The 17,272-nt window shown below is 32.5% G+C and overlaps 3 protein-coding genes across 4 annotated transcripts; all 3 read left to right on the top strand.

Annotated features, from left to right (window-relative positions):
- The first annotated feature begins 1,373 nt into the window (after nucleotides 1–1,373).
- LOC114191263 (WEB family protein At4g27595, chloroplastic) lies at nucleotides 1,374–3,421 on the top strand. The gene is made up of 2 exons (XM_028080438.1): nucleotides 1,374–1,908; nucleotides 2,055–3,421. Exons 1-2 carry the CDS (start codon nucleotides 1,413–1,415, stop codon nucleotides 3,344–3,346), a joined length of 1,788 nt encoding a protein of 595 aa, XP_027936239.1. The 5' UTR covers nucleotides 1,374–1,412; the 3' UTR covers nucleotides 3,347–3,421.
- A 3,013-nt stretch (nucleotides 3,422–6,434) lies between these two features.
- LOC114185525 (lanC-like protein GCL1) lies at nucleotides 6,435–9,638 on the top strand. Of its 2 annotated transcripts, none has more exons than XM_028073299.1 (5): nucleotides 6,435–6,741; nucleotides 6,842–7,020; nucleotides 8,031–8,142; nucleotides 8,436–8,906; nucleotides 9,026–9,638. In XM_028073299.1, the coding sequence occupies exons 1-5, from the start codon at nucleotides 6,589–6,591 to the stop codon at nucleotides 9,344–9,346; spliced, it is 1,236 nt and encodes a 411-aa protein (XP_027929100.1). In that variant the 5' UTR covers nucleotides 6,435–6,588; the 3' UTR covers nucleotides 9,347–9,638. The 2 variants fall into 2 exon arrangements, with proteins under 2 accessions (XP_027929100.1, XP_027929092.1); XM_028073291.1 differs by having other exon boundaries at nucleotides 6,440–6,741; nucleotides 8,025–8,142.
- Nucleotides 9,639–10,797: 1,159 nt separating this feature from the next.
- On the top strand, nucleotides 10,798–17,269 carry LOC114184678 (tRNA (cytosine(34)-C(5))-methyltransferase-like). Its single transcript, XM_028072012.1, has 15 exons — nucleotides 10,798–11,052; nucleotides 11,144–11,232; nucleotides 11,478–11,544; nucleotides 11,649–11,764; nucleotides 12,066–12,132; nucleotides 12,290–12,338; nucleotides 12,465–12,550; nucleotides 12,671–12,918; nucleotides 13,017–13,072; nucleotides 13,389–13,474; nucleotides 14,087–14,179; nucleotides 14,681–15,011; nucleotides 15,198–15,712; nucleotides 16,400–16,634; nucleotides 16,707–17,269. The coding sequence occupies exons 1-15, from the start codon at nucleotides 10,888–10,890 to the stop codon at nucleotides 16,961–16,963; spliced, it is 2,460 nt and encodes an 819-aa protein (XP_027927813.1). The 5' UTR covers nucleotides 10,798–10,887; the 3' UTR covers nucleotides 16,964–17,269.
- Nucleotides 17,270–17,272: the final 3 nt, after the last annotated feature.

Genomic DNA, 17,272 nt, shown 5'->3' with positions numbered 1-17,272 from the left:
ATTTATCTTCACTTTGATACATGCTTACAAAAATGCTCAATGTAGAACAACGTTTGTCATAAATTCGATATAAAATATTTAAAAGTTATGATTCTGGATAAGTTTGAGTCTATAATAAAGAAATTGACTTAAATGTCAAATGTAAAAGACTGTTAATGTAGTTTCCTGAAAGAAACTATTAAATTTTAGTTTTGTTTGAGATTATAATATGATAATCTTTATTTATACAATAATTTATTTAAGAGGGAAAGATAAACTGATACACATTATACCTATATGATTTTTCTTTTCTTAATTGAAAAAAAAAAAGTAAATAGAAAAACATAGTAGGTGACATTACTTATAAGAATATTACTTTACATTTTTACTACCTCTTTGAGCTACAAGGATGGAGTTGTATTGCTTTTTGTACCTGATAACATGACTTTCATTCGATTCGAATTCTTATATAAAGCATGTAATGCATTTTCAGAATGTTGTGGCAGAATTGCTAAGCTTTTAGATAATTTTAATTAATCTATGCATACTTTAATAAAAAGTTACTGTTAACAATTTATACTAATACTATTATTTGTAGATATATCTTATTTGAACTTGACTACACGTTCCAAAATTGCTACATCGATGTGATTTTTTTTTCCCAACCATTTAACTATAAAGATGGATAAGAATCCTAATCGATTAAGTTAACTGGTTCACATCATAGTGATATCTATGTATTGTGAAACGATAAAATTATAATTTTGTAATTAACTTTTTTATAAAGATAATTTCAATTAATTAAAAAAAATTACAAAGTTAGTTTAATTATGATTTCCTACCATTCTTAAGTACGAAGAGATTGATTAGTTAAACGAAAATTACGTGAAGACTTTATTCAATTCCAATGCTTTTCTCATCTTCATTTGTACCATACAACACGAAACACATTATTATTTATCAATTTTAAGGTTCATGGTAAAGCCCTTTTTACGTTCTTTTCTTACTATCTTTCCGTATTATTTTTTTCACTCTCTAATAATAGAACATTTCTTAATGCACAATTATCTACAATCAAACATATTCACTTGTGAAATCCTACACTTCCTATTTACATTCACCATTTTCCGTCCATTGTTGATAAAGGATATTTTCCAAGCCTCTCAAACTGTGTTTCATGCACTAAATTCATTTTGGAATCGGGAACAACACCAATTAAAGCCAGTCTTCAAATTAGAATTATTTCTGTAACTATTTATACCTGTTTCTTTTTTCTTTTTTGTTATTTTATTGAAGTCGATGATTGTTGAATTTTTTTTTTTCTTTTACTATACATTACGACACACGTATGATAACTGTTGTTTTGATTTGTTCTAAATATGTTAATTGTTTTTGAAAAGGATAGTTGGTGATCAATAAATTGGCAAGGGAAGATGATAGAACAAGATTTCATGAAGAAATATGATAAGAAAATGAAGCAAATAGGGGAGCAAATGAGAACACTCGAACGAGAGAGAGTTCAAGCATTAAATGACCCAAGACAAATGAAAAGGATTGCCGAGGAAAATAAGGCGATGGTGGATGAAACATTAGCCAACAAGAGATTAAGTGTTAAAGAATCGAACAACAAATTGTCAGAGAAAGATGTGTTATTGGACAACATGAGGAATGAGATGGATAATCTTAGATCTTCCGAGGATAATGCAACGACCTTGTTATCTAATTATAAAAGGAGAATTCAAGAGCTGGAGATTGAACTAGACAAGACAAAGGAGTCAGAAGCCAATTTGTTTGACACATTAGTAATGCAAACCAAACAATTGGAACAGAACAAGATTCTGCTTGAAGAATCAAAGCTTGAGATAGCTTCTCTTGAAGAAAAATGGTTGGCAGCTGAAACAAGTGCCGATCAACTCTCTAAAAATCATGGTAATGCTTTAATCTCTCTGATCCTCCTTTTCAATTTTGATTAAGATTGGTACCATCTATTCTATTAGTAATATTTTGATGACTCCCACCTTTGTTTTTTGTGTTGTTTATTTGTGTTATTGAATGTTTTTGGTTTGATTTTGTAGACACAGAAAATGACTTTCCATCGAAGAAAAGTGGAGAGGGGAAGGAAATTGAAACTGAAATAAAAGAGGTGAGGTGCAATGGTGGGGAAGTTTCTGAGAAGGTTAAAACCATGCTTGAAGAACTAAGCATACTTAAATCTGAACTGAAGTTAGCAACTGAAGCAGAAGAGAATAGTAAGAAGGCGATGGATGATTTGGCATTCGCATTGAAAGAAGTGGCAACAGAAGCGAACCAGGTGAAAGCAAAACTAACCCTAAGCCAACTAGAACTAGAGCATTCAAAAGAGGAAGTTGAGCGTTGGAAAGTGATGTTAAAAACCACAGAAGAAAGGTACAAGGAGATTCTTGAAGCAACGAGGAAAGAAGCCGATAAGAACAAGAACACGGTTGAGAGGTTGAGATCGGAAGCGGAAGAGTCTCTTATAGCGTGGAATGAGAAAGAGGTTGAGCTTGTGAATTGCATTAGAAGAGCCGAAGAGGAAAGGTTAATTGCAAAGCAAGAGTGCAATGATGCGCTTGAAGCTCTGAAAGAGGCAGAGAATAAGGTAAGAGTTTCAAAGGAAGAAAATCAGAAGTTACGCGATATTCTTAAACAAGCCTTGAATGAAGCTAATGTTGCAAAAGAAGGTGCAGAGATTGCGAAGGCTGAAAATGCTAGGTTACAAGACAGTCTTAACTTACTTGTCCATGAGAACGAGATGTTGAAAATCCATGAAGTGGCGTCGTTTGAGAATATCAAAGAGTTGAAACGCATGCTATCGGAATCATCGATAAAGGAGTTCAAAAATGAGGACACTGAGAAACCACCGGTGAAAGAAAGTGGCAAAGAGGAGAGTAGTAATATCAAGGAAGGAAGAAGAACAAGGACACATGGCAATTACTCAATGGATCAAAGGGAACACAAAGAACCTAGGAGTCTGAACAAAACTTTTAGCCTTAATTTGAAGGAGATGATAACACCACATAGCCATAAGCAACAACAACAGAGCAAAACGGGAAACGAAGAGGTGAATAAGGACGTTAAAGATACTAAGGATAAGGATGCTGATGATGACACATTAAAGGGTTCAATATTTGATGAAGTGGATTCATCGGATTCAGAATCACGACAAGACATGGAAATCCCTGATGATTTTGATCATCTTGATGAATCTCATTTTGATGATCCCGAGGGTGATAGGAACTCAAGAAAACGAAGAGCTTTACTAAGGAGATTCGGTGACCTTATACGAAGAAGAAGTTACCATAATCATCGAAAGGATCCATCCAATGAAGAACATTTACAGACGTAACATTCGATCTCTGTAAGTATCAATTGTTGTATTAATTAGATTGTAATGTTAACGATGTTTTGATTCAAAACTTTTTTCTAGATCATTTCTAAAATTTGAAATTTTTTAGATCAAGTTTTTGTTTCATATGTGAAGAATTTTTTTTTCTTTTCGTGATGTAAAGAGTGATTGTATGTGAAATGTTACATATAATTTAGAGAATAATGTAAAATGTAAAAGTTTCATATCATTTAGATACAAGGTTAATATACAAATTTATGTTTAGTGGTTTTTTCTTGATGTTTGAAGAAATTTATGTGTAATTCAAACTGTAATTGGCAGGAATTTACTATTTCAAATAGTTTAGAGAAAAAAATAAAATATTCTTAGAGTTGTTTAAAGTTATTTTTACTATCTAAAAGAAGTCATTGAAAATAATAATGAATAAAGTATATTATATATTTATTTATAAATCTTTTAAAATAATTTTCAAGAGAAATGATTTTCAAGATATATTTTTTAATTAAATACAGATGTCATATGGAATGTCACCTTATAGAAACTAACTTTAATAAATTTTATTAGTTACTCACTATTTTTTTTTTTTATCTTTTGCTATTTTCTTTTCTTTCCCAACCCAGTGAATAAATATTCCATTTACAAAAGTTGTATAATGTTTTTTTTTTCACACTTAAAATATGTAAGGAAAGTTAATTTTGGTTTTGGGGTTCGGTTTTTTCGAGTATTATATAAATAACATATTAGTTTTGTTTATCATATATCCGAGGTTTTTTTTTTTTTTGTTGATTTGACAATTTTTTCTACGGAGAAAAATATAAAAAGTAATAATTAACGTGGAAAAAATAAAACACCGCGACAGCTTATTACGTTATATTGTGGCAAATTCATAAATCCGGCAAGCAAAGACCTTTTCTTCGCATTTTCTCTGAGGTTTAATGAAAACCTTGAAAAAAGAAAAAAGTAGACAGATAACTTTGAAAAAAAAAATTAGGGACCACTTTTATTTTATTCCATCTTGTTTTTGGTTAAATAACAGCACCGTTATTAAAAATTCAATGGAGATTAAAAAAAATGTTTTATAATTCAGGATTATGATGTGCTCAATCATATTAATTATCTATTTCTGTTGCTTAGGGCATTATTTTTAAACTTTTAGCATTACAAAGAGTAAAACAAACTTCAGGTTTTTTTTTTTTTAATTTAATTCACCTGATTGAATTAAAAAATACTTGATTTTTTGATGAAATTAAAAAAGAAAAGTGTTTTTAAGAATTCAGTTTTTTCTTTAAGATGTACCACTAGATTTCATAAAGTCTGACAAAATTATTATACATGATAATATAAAATCGATGGAAACTAGCATCATAATTTTTAATACTTTTTAAATTACGAAATTAACATAAACATGTTAAATATTGTTACTTCAATATTGTTGTTATTATATTTAGGGTAAAATATGATTTTAGTACGTGAATTTAATATGAAACTAAAATTCGTTTCATTTGAAATTTTGACATATTTTTAATTTTAATTTTAAAAAATAAATAAATATTGTTATTTTAATTTAATTATATTAAATTTTTTTATGTGTTAAATGTGTTTTTCTAATTTAAGTTAAGGTAATGATGTATTTAGTGTAAATAATTCAAATACTAATTTAAATAACTCAAATAGCGTAAAAATATTTGACACGAAAAAAAATATAGTACATTTCGAATAGAGGGACAAATTCCAATGAATAAAATCTACTCGACCCTTGTATTTATAACTAAAATTTTGAAAAACTTATGAGTTATTGAGATAAAATTCACAAACTATTAAAATCAACTATAAAATTGATACCATCTATATGTACCTATATATAAAATAAGTTTCTTTGTTAGTGTTTACATTTGTTTCTAATTTTACATTGTAATAAATAAAAATTAAATTATAAAATAATTTATTTATCAATTTTATTCTTGAAATGACTTTTTTTAAAATTTAACTCTTTTTTCTCGATTTAATTGTTATTTTTTATTTAATTTTATAACCTATATACCCATATAAATAAAATTTTCATATTTAATTTCTAATTTACCTCTTAAATAAAATTTTTAAATATGAAAATAATTATTTTATCAATTATACCATTTAAATGATCGTTTCTTTAAATTTAACTGTTTTTTTTTATTTGACCGGTTTTTAAACTTAACCACTTTTTTAAATCAAAATATTACGTAGAAAATAGATAAAAGAAATTGCAATAAAATTATAGAATTTATTTATATTAATTTTACAATTATAATAATAACTTTATTAGTTTTTATTTTCATAAAGAAATCACACAAGCTCACTAATAATAAATAAGGATGATATATCTTATAAAAATATAACAACCCATATAAGAATGTTATCACTACATACACATGAGAAAAAAAATACTAAAATTAGATTATATGTATATACTTTATAATTCTTGTATTTTTTCATCACCTTGAGACTCGTTTCAAATAAAAGTAAAGTGAAATTAAAAGAAAAAGTAGGATAGTTTTCTTATATTTAATTCGGCATTCATAAGGATTAGGTAGGACAAGTGTGTTGAGAGAATATTACTATTGTAAAATTAAACGGCGGGAATTTTTTAATTAAAATATTCTGAAACACTGTACAAGTTATATTAATCAGTTTTTCCTCATGTTTATTCAAACTTGTGATGCTTTACACCTTGATTAGACATTAATCTGGTATTAATCTCGTTGAGATTTTCATGGTCCACCTAATCTATAAAGGACATAGAATACAATATACCATGGGAAAAACGGACCAAATTTGTGGTGGGTTTTGTTACCAATTTGAGGGTTTCAAATTGTAATATTCAAATACAAATTAAACATATCAATGGGACACGGACACGGTTTCTGAACATTTTGAGGCCCACACCGGAGGAAAATATCTTATCCAGAACAGCATGTGATTCGCATGTTCTTTACAGTTTCTAGCTAGATCCTTAACGACAAAAGCTGCAAACGTGGCCAGCGGGTGTACCGTATCTCCATACACCGCCACCGCATTGAACTTCTGCTCGACACGTTATGCACCTAACCTTAAGCCCCAGGAATATGTCTGAACAGAAGCAACAAGCGATAATAAATAGGATCATGTTTTGGTGCCTCCACTGTGTTGTATTTATATATTCTCGTGTAACTTGCTCACACTTAACACCACTTCACTCTTTCATTTTTGGGTTCAGTTTCTAGACAATGACGTTCTCAGTAGTCGAAGGTGGAAGCGAAAAGGCCAAACCCAAACCCGAGCCCTCTGATTTGAATACCGAAAGCATGAATCTGACGGCTGAAAACCTTTCACTTCCCTATGAAACATTCTTGAGAGCAGCAACTTCCCTCAAGGACAAGGTTCCTTTCTATTTTTCACTTTCTGCTTATATAGAATGATCTAGACGTTGTTACAGTGGAGCGTGAACCTTAAAAGAAGTGAAAATATGGGTACGAACAGGTTGTGGAGGAAACTTGGAACCGGAGAGACCAGGTTGTTGATCCGACGGTGTATTCGGGACTCTTGGGCACTGCCTTCACTTGTTTGCGGTCGTACCAGGTTACCGGTTGCCGGAACGACTTGCTGTTATGCAGAGATATCGTTGACACGTGTGTCACCGCTGCACGTGCCTCGCTCAGGTATCTTCCATGCTAGGTTTCCTTAATTTTTCGATATGTTTTTTTATTAAGAAGTTTGAAATGTGTCTTTTTTACGGCATTAATTATCCTTTTGTTGAAAAAACTATTTCATGACCGACTAACTAATTGTAACCCATTATTTCTTATACTAAGTCAATTAAAATTTTATTGAATTCTTTTAATGGTTACCCGTACTGTTTTCTTTTATGATAATATGCTTCAACTAATCAATAAAAAAAAAAAAGCATTAGCATTTCCCCTCGTCATTTCTTAAGACATTTCCAACAAATTAAGCATTGTATACTTTTTGGAAAATAATGTTTAGGGCGTGTAACTTTTAATCAAAATAACAAATATTGGTGGTGCGATTTAGATTTTAGAATTAGAATACATGTTGGGATAACAAAGTATGATTAACTATAGTTAAATAATAGCAAAATGAAGATGTAAAATAATGCATGGAATTTTGGTTGGGTGGAAAGTTTGATTCTTTTTTCGACGTGGGTAGGCCATGGATGGTTGTAGTTTCATGATTTGATTTGATATTATAAAAGATATCAAGTTTGGCGTTAGTTTCAGGCAATTTCAGGAGATTCGATTGTGGTAATTCAATAAGATATGAGAATATATATGGGTGACCGAATGCCACACTGGAGATTCTAACTGCACTTTTCAATGTTTTAAGTACTGTAACACCCACTCCAGTAATTTAATTAAAACTTATAAAACTAGAAAGAGTTATAAAACAAACAAATGTGAAATTTTCAACTTTTAATAAAATTTTTTCCTTCAAAGAGGTGTGCTACTAGGATTTCTTGCAAGTTATGTGATGAGTCTCCTATAATATTTGTTTAGTTATATAAATTAATTCATAGCATTACTTTGTTCGACTCAGTCCTATTTTTTTTTTCTTAAAAAACACATGATAATTAACCCTTTTTCAAGGTACATGGTAACAACAGTGGGTCTTCTTATGTTGACATTTTTGGTATTCTTTTCTAAAGCAACAGACACGTGACTTTTTTATGCGGTAGTGGAGGCGTTTATGCGCTTGGTGCCGTCGTTGCCAATTACATGGAGGACCTGAGAAAGCGTGACTTGTTTTTGGCTCTGTTCATTGAGGTAAAATCATGAAAATGAAAATGCACCAAATTCATTTATGTCTGAATTATTTTGTCTCTGTTCTTCAAGGACAACGTTGGCACACCACGTATATCTTTTTTTTGGCGAATTTGTTTGTTTGTACACTTCATGAAGTGATTCGTGGTTCATATTCTTCACTTATAGTGCTTCCATATCTGTTGGAATCTTTGTATCAGACAAGAAGATCTACACTTGAAAAAGATCTACACTATGATTTTATTTTTTCGAACATGTTTTTTTTTTTTTATTACTATGATGGGATTAATGCATAGGTGGCAAAAGAGAAAGCCCTACCAGTAGGACCAGAGGAAGGTGGTTTCGGAATGTCATATGATCTTATGTATGGACGTGCTGGATTCTTATGGGGTGCACTATTCCTAAACAAGCACTTAGGAGAAGAAGCAGTGCCAAAGGACATTCTTGTACCGATCATTGATGCAGTGTTGGCTGGTGGTAGAGCAGGAGCATCTGATATTAAAGAGTGTCCATTGATGTATAGATGGCATGGAACAAGGTACCTTGGTGCAGCAAATGGTCTTGCTGGTATCCTTCATGTGCTGCTTCATTTTCCTCTTCCCAGTGAGGATGCTGAGGATGTCAAAGGAACTTTAAGGTACCTCATGAGTAAGCGTTTCCCTCACAGTGGAAACTACCCCTCCAGTGAAGGGAATCCTAGGGATAAGCTAGTTCAATGGAGTCATGGTGCAACTGGCATGGCCATCACTTTCTGCAAAGCAGCACAAGTAAGACACAAACCTTTTCTTTCCTCTTCGGTTTTCTTACATATCTTACATTGTCGTAATATGACATCAAAATTTGTCGGTAAAATTTTGTCTGTAATTTCACCGATTTGTATTTGTAGGTGTTTCCTAATGACAGAGAACTTCGAGATGCAGCGATAGAAGCAGGGGAAGTTGTGTGGAAAAGTGGATTGGTGAAGAAAATGGGACTTGCAGATGGGGTATCTGGAAATGCCTATGCCTTCCTTTCCCTATATCGACTCACTAAAGAGAGTATTTACGAAGAGAGAGCAAAATCATTCGCTTCTTGCTTGTATGACAATGCAAAATCTCTTGCTCCTGCCAATGGCTATTCACTCTTCCAAGGTCTTGCTGGAACGGCGTGCCTCTTGTTTGATCTGCTTCAACCCCAGAACTCTAGGTTCCCAGGTTATGAATTATAGATTGATGCAGATCAAAAAAGTTTCATGTAAGAGTATGACTGATATGATGTCATAGTAGAAGACAGAATTAAAATAACAGTAACAATAATAGTATAGGTGTTTGTTGACTCAGAATTATGTGATATAACTAATGAATAAACATAGTTTAACCCTCTATCTTTATCTACCAAAACTGAAACCAGAGTGTTCTGAAGTTCTGGAAAAGGCTATTTGTACTTATTATGAGTATATTTTTTGATCATTTGTGAAATATATGTAGATATCAATGTCTAGTCCGGATCAATTTTCAGTAGGATTGTTTTTAATTTTCACCCCGAGTGATTTTCAATTTTAACAATTTTTATTATTATATATATATATATATATATATATATATATATATATATATATATATATATCACTGTTTCTTACTACTGTTTATTATTATTACATCCTGATTTTTTATTATATAAACATGAATAATTACTTCCTGTTGTAATTTTGTGACACTTTACTCGTTTAATTAAAAATACAAAAAAAATATATCAATTTTCTTCAGATTATATTATTCTCACATTTTTTAAGAGCCTTCTTCTTAAATATTGTCAGTACAATTTTAAGAAAATAAAGTTAACAATATTAATATTAAGACATGTAAGGAATGGAATTTTTATTTTTCCTTGTATTGTTATCGGTTTTCTTTTTCCTTCTCTTCTCAAAAGTTTTCTCAATTTTCTTTGTGCAACAAAACCACCAATAAATTATTTGCCACATGCTTTAAGTTGGGAGACAACTTCAAAAGTTATAAGGATATTAATGTCACAAAAGAAAGTGAAGAGATACTTGTATACTTCTCAAAAGAAACCATACAAGAAAGAAGAGAAAAAAAAAATGTGTCAGTATAAAATAAAAGAACTTGTATATCTGTAAGAGAGAATACAAGAAACAAGGGTTAAATAGTAGTTAATTAAAAATAATAAAAATTACACCAGCTACACACTCATAATCATAACAAGATGATTTTATAGAATCACTTTTCATTGTATTTATAAAAGTTAAAAAGATAATATGATACATAATAATATCTCTACCACATATGAATATATTGAAAAACTAGTTTAGATTGTATTGAACCCTTATTATTTCAAGTTTTATAACAAGAAAGCACCAAAGGTTCTAAAATAATAATTATTGAAGTGGTTCTCCAAAACTAAGAAATTGGGCAAATTCTTCCCGCAAATCCATATTTTTAGTCCTTTAGAATTAAAAAATAACTTTCAAATACAATTTAAAAATAAAAAGTAGTTCCTAAACTGCATAACTTGATTTTTTTTTAACTTACAGAGTTGTTTTTAATTTTTGAATTATTTAATTCGAAAACTATTTTTTATTTTTGAATTTTGAAATATAAAAATTATTTTTTTTAAACATTAAGTTTTAGACTATATAAAAAGGCCCAAGCCCATTGCGTTTAACCGCTAATTGACCCGGGATGAATAATGGACTACCACTACCGTGTGCCCCCAAACTGAAACTGAAACTGAAACTGCAAGTGCAACAGCATGGGGAGAGGAAAGGGAGGGAAGAAGAGTCGCACTCAAAGAAAGCATTTCCAAGAGAGCAGAGAAAATGTGTGGAACTCCAAACGTCCTAGATCAGATTCAGATCCTTTTCCTTTCTCCGACCGCTTCGCTACTCAGAACCTCGCTTTCGATCACTATTACAAGGTAAACCAACCTAACCAATGCTTCGCTAAGTAACATACCGTAACTCCTCTCTCATTCTCTCATTTCTTTGATTCTGTTCTTTCTTTTGCAGGAGCAGGGAATCGTGTCATCGCAAGAATGGGATGAATTCGAGCAACTTCTCCGAACTCCTTTGCCTGCAGCATTCAGGATCAATTCCACGTATTCATTTATTTATTTCTATTTAAACTTCTTTTGGATTTTCACCTTCTGTCCAGTGACTGAGTTCAACTGATTTTGAAAATAATCATCTATCTGTAACAGCATTTCAAAGTATAAAATAATTGCACGTGCGTAGTAAAGATAGTCAAATCCGTTTCAGTTTGAATCTAGACTCGTTTATTTCAGTTCCAAGTTACGTTGATGCTTGCTTAAGTTTATTGTGTCTTTTTATTCGGTGATTCCAGTAGCCGGTTTTGCGCGGATATTCGGTCCCAACTAGAGAATGATTTTGTGCACTCTCTTCAGGCTGAGGTATGTCACCGGCAGCAATTTTGTTTAATTATGCTGCTACTGTCGATTTTTCATGTTTAAAGTCTTTGACTCTTTTTCTTATGGTCCTGAATTGTTATATGTAGGTTGTGGAAGGGGATGATACAGAGGCTATTTTACCTTTGCCATGGTATCCTGATAATCTTGCTTGGCATTCGAATTTTTCGCGTAAGCAGCTCAGGAAAAACCAAACACTCGGGAGGTTAGTAAGTTTTGTACATGAGTGGTGTGAATTGAACCTATATTAGTTTGGAACTAGATATGTAGTTCTAATTAACAGCGCAACAGCCAAAAGTTCATATTGATATAGTATGATTATGACTTGATGTTTAGTTATATGACCATGCTTATTTATGACTTTCACATGACTGGTTGGTTGCATTTAGTTATGATTTATGCCTTATATCAGAATGTATTGTTTAGTTAATTCAAATAAATTATGCATAAGTTAGTGCTTATAACTAATATGTCAATTCCTGCTCCCTATTATGTGAATCTCTCAGGTTTCATGAATTCTTAAAGATAGAAAATGAAATTGGAAATATTACAAGACAGGAAGCTGTCAGCATGGTGGGCCAGTTTACGTTTTGTCTATCATTATTCATGATCGTAAAAAAGGACTAGCTCCTGTTCTAGATAGCTGGATGATTTAGTGCATGTATTTTACTTTATGATCTTACATTTCAAAAATTTAACTAGTGGACACAAATGTTTATTTGCTACACAGGTACCTCCCCTGTTTTTGGATGTACATTCAAATCATTTTGTACTTGATAGTAAGTAACTTGTGCTGTACTGAAGTGGATTTTGTCACTTTTCCCATTTTTTTGTGCTATTTTGTTTGTTTGCAATGCATATTTTAGTACTTCTAACTATTTTTCTATTTGATTGCTTTTATTCAGTGTGTGCAGCACCAGGTTCAAAAACATTTCAATTGCTTGAGATTTTACACCATTCAACTAAAGTAGGATCTCTGCCCGATGGAATGGTTTGTGTCTGTGTGCATAATGTTATTTTATTTGTTTCCTAGACAAAACAGTCTAGCAAATAAGGTCTGTCCTTATCAGGATTCATGTGCTTTATTAATTAGTCTATGCTTAATAATCAGGTTATAGCAAATGATCTAGATATCCAAAGATGTAATCTTCTCATTCACCAAACCAAACGGATGTGCACAGCTAACCTGATTGTCACCAATCATGAAGCTCAACACTTCCCAGGATGTCTCTTAGAAAAACATTATGATAAAATGGAGCTAGATCAAGAAGGCCAGTTATTATTTGATCGGGTTCTGTGTGATGTCCCATGCAGTGGAGATGGTACCCTACGTAAGGCCCCTGATCTCTGGAGGAAATGGTAATTTTGTTCCTTTCCTGTATGCATTCTTCTTCCTTCTTTTTCTTCAACCACCATATGCTATTTCTTGGCTTAAGACTGATTTTTCTTGTATAAAGGAACACAGGGACTGGAAATGGCCTTCATAACCTACAAGTTCTAATTGCAATGCGAGGTACATTTTTCTCAATCACAATCCCTATAGTTAAATTGAAGTTACATTCATGGTTGATTTAGTAGAGAAGTTCTATTGACTATTGAAGTTGACAAGCATTCTTTTTCTTTATACAAACAATTTATTTCTGTGCATTTTTAGTTTTAGTTTGAACTGACGGTCTCTTGTTCCTCTGGTTCAATTTTTTTTTTTTTCCGTATGGTACTTGGATCAAACTACTGCTATTATTATTATAGATACAGATGAGTATAGGGTGAATAAGAATTCGCTACCAAAACGATGTTGGCAAACTTAATCACTCTATTAACGTTATTAGGTGTATCTTTACTTAAAGTTGGTGGAAGGATGATTTATTCAACCTGCTCAATGAATCCTATCGAGAATGAAGCGGTTGTGGCAGAGGTAATCAGCTCTGAAAGCTCTGAAATTATATTTCTTGCCAGCTATGCTATCTAGCTTGTCCAGTTATGGGCATTTCTATTGAAGTGTTTTATTTTCATACGATGAAGTAGATACTTTATGCTTTTATATGTATAATTTGTTCCTTCATTGATACGTCACTCCTTTATCAGGGATCAATTGGTTGCTATCTTATATATTCAATGGATATTTATTTTTTAGAAGAAATACGAATATAGCCTTGATTTCAAAGAAGTATTTGATAGAAACGTGTAATTTAATTAATGGAAGCTAACTGGGGCTAACTATCAATAGTTCTATCGCATCCACTCTTTGGTATTACTACAAATCCTTCTGTGGTTGCTTTTGTAGCTTGTGGTTATGAAGGAAAAACTCCATCTGAGATGTCCCCACTTTATAATAATTTGTCCACAATATAAGAATTTACTTTTTGTTTATTCAACATTAATAGTTCTTCTTTTTATTTGAAAAAATAGTTGGAGTTTTTCCTTATTAAAAAAAAAATCATGTTCAATGCTTTGGTCTTGGCACCTACTAGAATATATTAACATTGTTTGTAGCACTTAAGTATTTTCCCTTACGTACCAATTGCAGGTTTTGCGAAGGTGTGGAGGGTCCATCGAACTTGTAGATGTCTCTAGTGAACTTTCCCAACTCACTCGTCGACCAGGTCTCAAGAGATGGAAGGTTTGTTTTTTCTGTGACTATTTGTTGCCTTGTGTTTTAAAGTTTGAAGATAAAACGTGTAATGACTACCAATGGATGTTTTGATTGGCTTATACATGGCAAATTCGAGCATGCATGACTCTTCTTTCTGGGGCTTAGAAGGAGAAAATGTCTTCATTACTTATTATAATGAATTAATTATTTCAATTTTATTGTGTCACATGGCCTGTCATTCTTGTGGTTGGCTCATTTTTTAGTTGTGTTTTAGTTGTTAATTCCTTGTAATTGATTACTGGGATGTCAGTCAACTTGTACCCAAGTTCACATTCCTGGTAAAACATTAAATTTCAAACTTTCTGAATAGAAAAATATTATGTATACCCAAATAAAACTTGCATTTCTAACAGAAGATGTGTGATTATTGTGTAGTTAATTGAATGCAGTACTCTAGAATAGAAGGGTTTAAGGTTGTTATGCTGTTGTGTGCATTGACATGCGTCTGAAGATGGTTTGGATGTGCAGGTATGTGACAGAGGCAAGTGGTTCATCTCCAGCAAAGACGTTCCCAAGCTTCGTAGAAATGTAGTTCTTCCCAGCATGTTTCCAAATGGCGGAAGCTATCAGGATGTTGGTGATAGTAATTCTAATGTCATCATTGAAGGTGATATTAATACTGATGATGTTAAGGGACATAGTGAAGATGATATCCAAGCAATGGAGAACCCTGCTATGCTCGAATTTACTGAGGAAGATTCTGATTTCCCACTAGAGCGGTGCATGAGGTTTGTGCCTCATGATCAGAACACTGGGGCCTTCTTTATTGCTGTTCTGCAGAAAGTTTCTGCTCTTCCTGGTAATTTCTTTTATGATTTTAGTTGTTTTTCTCTCTCAAATCCTGACTAACAGAGTCAAGGAATTCTAGTGGATATTGGGAATAACTCTTCCTTCAAGCAGCCTCTTTTAAATGCTAACATATTTTGTGTCCAGTCTATGCCTTTTCTTGCCATAATAGGTTTGTGATTGTTGTCCCTTTTTGCAGCAATCCAGGTAAAACCTAGAAAAGAAGTTGGGAAACAGGTTGACACAGCAAACCAGGGCAATGAGGATTCACACGAACTGCATGTTAATCCATTGGAAAGTATACCTGAAGGAATTTCAGAGGCTAATATAGATGAAAATGAACCTAATGAAACAGATTTGAAGGTTAATTCTGTTGCATGTGAAGAAGCGGATTTCAAGGAAGCCCAAGAACCCTGCAGTGTAGAAATCATAACAAAGAATACTCCAGGCAAAAGGAAGCTACAGTTTCAAGGAAAATGGAGAGGCATTGATCCTGTTGTCTTCTTCAAAGATGAAGGAGTTATTGACAGCATAAAGGCATTTTATGGCATTGATGATCAATTTCCATTTAATGGTCACCTTGTAACAAGAAACAGTGATACAAGTCACGTGAAAAGAATTTACTATATATCCAAGTCAGTCAAAGATGTTCTGGAGTTGAACTTCTCAGTGGGGCAGCAACTTAAAATAACTTCTGTTGGCCTGAAGGTTTTTGTAAGTATATTATCATCTCAATTATAAATGTTTGTGTTATTATTGTAATTTTTAAGTTGATTTATTTATAACATATGCTTATTATTTTCAATAAAGTGAGAACATGTATAAAGTGGGAACGTAGTAATTTATTTACCGTAGATATATGTTGTAGATAATTTAGTTCAACTAAAAGATGGAAACTTTCTCTTTTCTCTTTACTTTCTCTTTTCAGAGAACCAAAATCCTTTTAAATAATTCCCTATGCAGTAGTGAAAACAGTGTCATTTGAGGACACAGATCAGGTTGAAACTTGTGTGGGTAAAGGTTACCATCTATTTATATAAATAAATTTAGTCAAACTGAGTTACATTGACAAAATTATAGTGTATAAAAACACAAATATTAAAATAGTAGCATGACTTGTTAGTGTTAAGATTCCTATTTCTGTTTTTCCTGACTCAGTTTAGAATATTTTGTGGGATATGAATCATGGTAAACAACTGGGGTGTGAGATTTCTTTTTGCCGTGATAATTGATATGGGATTGCTGTGATATAAAGCCTTGATAGTTTGTTTGAATTTTTATAAAAAACTAATTACTTGTAAACAATCAGTGGCCTGCCCTCAACTGTATGTGACAAATGAGTTATTTGATTAGCTCTCTTGTGAATAAGTGAAAAAGCTTGCCAATGTCATCATCATACAGGAAAGACAAACTTCATGTGAAGGAAGGTCTGCACAATGTTCTTTCCGGATCACTTCTGAAGGATTGCCCCTTATTCTCCCTCACATCTCCAAACAGATTCTATGTGCATCTGCGATAGATTTCAAGCATCTTCTGCAGTATAGAGCTGTAAAATTTGCAGATTTTGTGGATGCCAAGTTCGGAGAAAATGCTGCAAACCTAATGCCGGGCTGTTGCGTGATAGTTCTGGGTGAAGGTATGCACCGGCATGATCAAAGAGTAAATGCCAATCAGCCAGACTCTATTTGACCTTCTTCTTTCTTCGCAGGAAGCAGAGCTGGTACAGGGACCCTCCAAGTGGACGAGTCTACTGTAGCCATTGGATGCTGGAAGGGTAGAGCAAGTTTGACTGTGATGGTTGGTGCATTGGAATGCCAAGAACTGCTCCAAAGGCTTTTAATGCGTCTAGATACACAAACAGAAAAGGACTCCTCCATGCATGAGGACCAACCGTCTGGTACCAAGGGAGATGAAGCACAAGTGGAAAACGGTAAAATTGAAGACGTGGGAGTTACTGGGTGTTAGAAAAAGGTGAATAATTAACGGATATTTAATATTTTTCACTGATTACTTGGAGTAGTCAATCTAGGTTTTTACTAATTTATTCACAGCTCGTATCCTCATGTTTCCCACTTAACTTAACTCTCTCATCCTTCTTACAAAAAGGCATTTTGCAGAAATTAAGGCCGTTGGTCCACCTGTGTAAGTTATGAATTTATTTTCTATTCATTTTTCTCGTCGTGTTATTTATATAGCCAAGTTAGCACACAGACTTTGCTCAAATTTGTATTAATACCTTTTAGTGAGTTTACCAGAATTGCTTATACTTGACAG

The sequence above is a fragment of the Vigna unguiculata genome, chromosome 1 (assembly GCF_004118075.2).
Source record: "Vigna unguiculata cultivar IT97K-499-35 chromosome 1, ASM411807v1, whole genome shotgun sequence".
Taxonomy (NCBI): domain Eukaryota; kingdom Viridiplantae; phylum Streptophyta; class Magnoliopsida; order Fabales; family Fabaceae; genus Vigna; species Vigna unguiculata.
This window is presented reverse-complemented; position numbering and strand designations above follow the sequence as displayed.

Excerpts from the sequence above, each read along its gene's own strand:
- LOC114185525 (XM_028073291.1), top strand. The coding sequence starts at position 6,589 with ATGACGTTCTCAGTAGTCGAAGGTGGAAGCGAAAAGGCCAAACCCAAA. Across the intron at positions 6,742-6,841 it reads CAACTTCCCTCAAGGACAAG|GTTGTGGAGGAAACTTGGAA; the intron begins GTTCCTTTCTAT and ends GGGTACGAACAG. Across the intron at positions 7,021-8,024 it reads GCTGCACGTGCCTCGCTCAG|CAACAGACACGTGACTTTTT; the intron begins GTATCTTCCATG and ends TCTTTTCTAAAG.
- LOC114191263 (XM_028080438.1), top strand. The coding sequence starts at position 1,413 with ATGATAGAACAAGATTTCATGAAGAAATATGATAAGAAAATGAAGCAA. Across the intron at positions 1,909-2,054 it reads TCAACTCTCTAAAAATCATG|ACACAGAAAATGACTTTCCA; the intron begins GTAATGCTTTAA and ends TTGATTTTGTAG.
- LOC114184678 (XM_028072012.1), top strand. The coding sequence starts at position 10,888 with ATGGGGAGAGGAAAGGGAGGGAAGAAGAGTCGCACTCAAAGAAAGCAT. Across the intron at positions 11,765-12,065 it reads AAAAACCAAACACTCGGGAG|GTTTCATGAATTCTTAAAGA; the intron begins GTTAGTAAGTTT and ends TGAATCTCTCAG. Across the intron at positions 12,339-12,464 it reads AAATCATTTTGTACTTGATA|TGTGTGCAGCACCAGGTTCA; the intron begins GTAAGTAACTTG and ends GCTTTTATTCAG.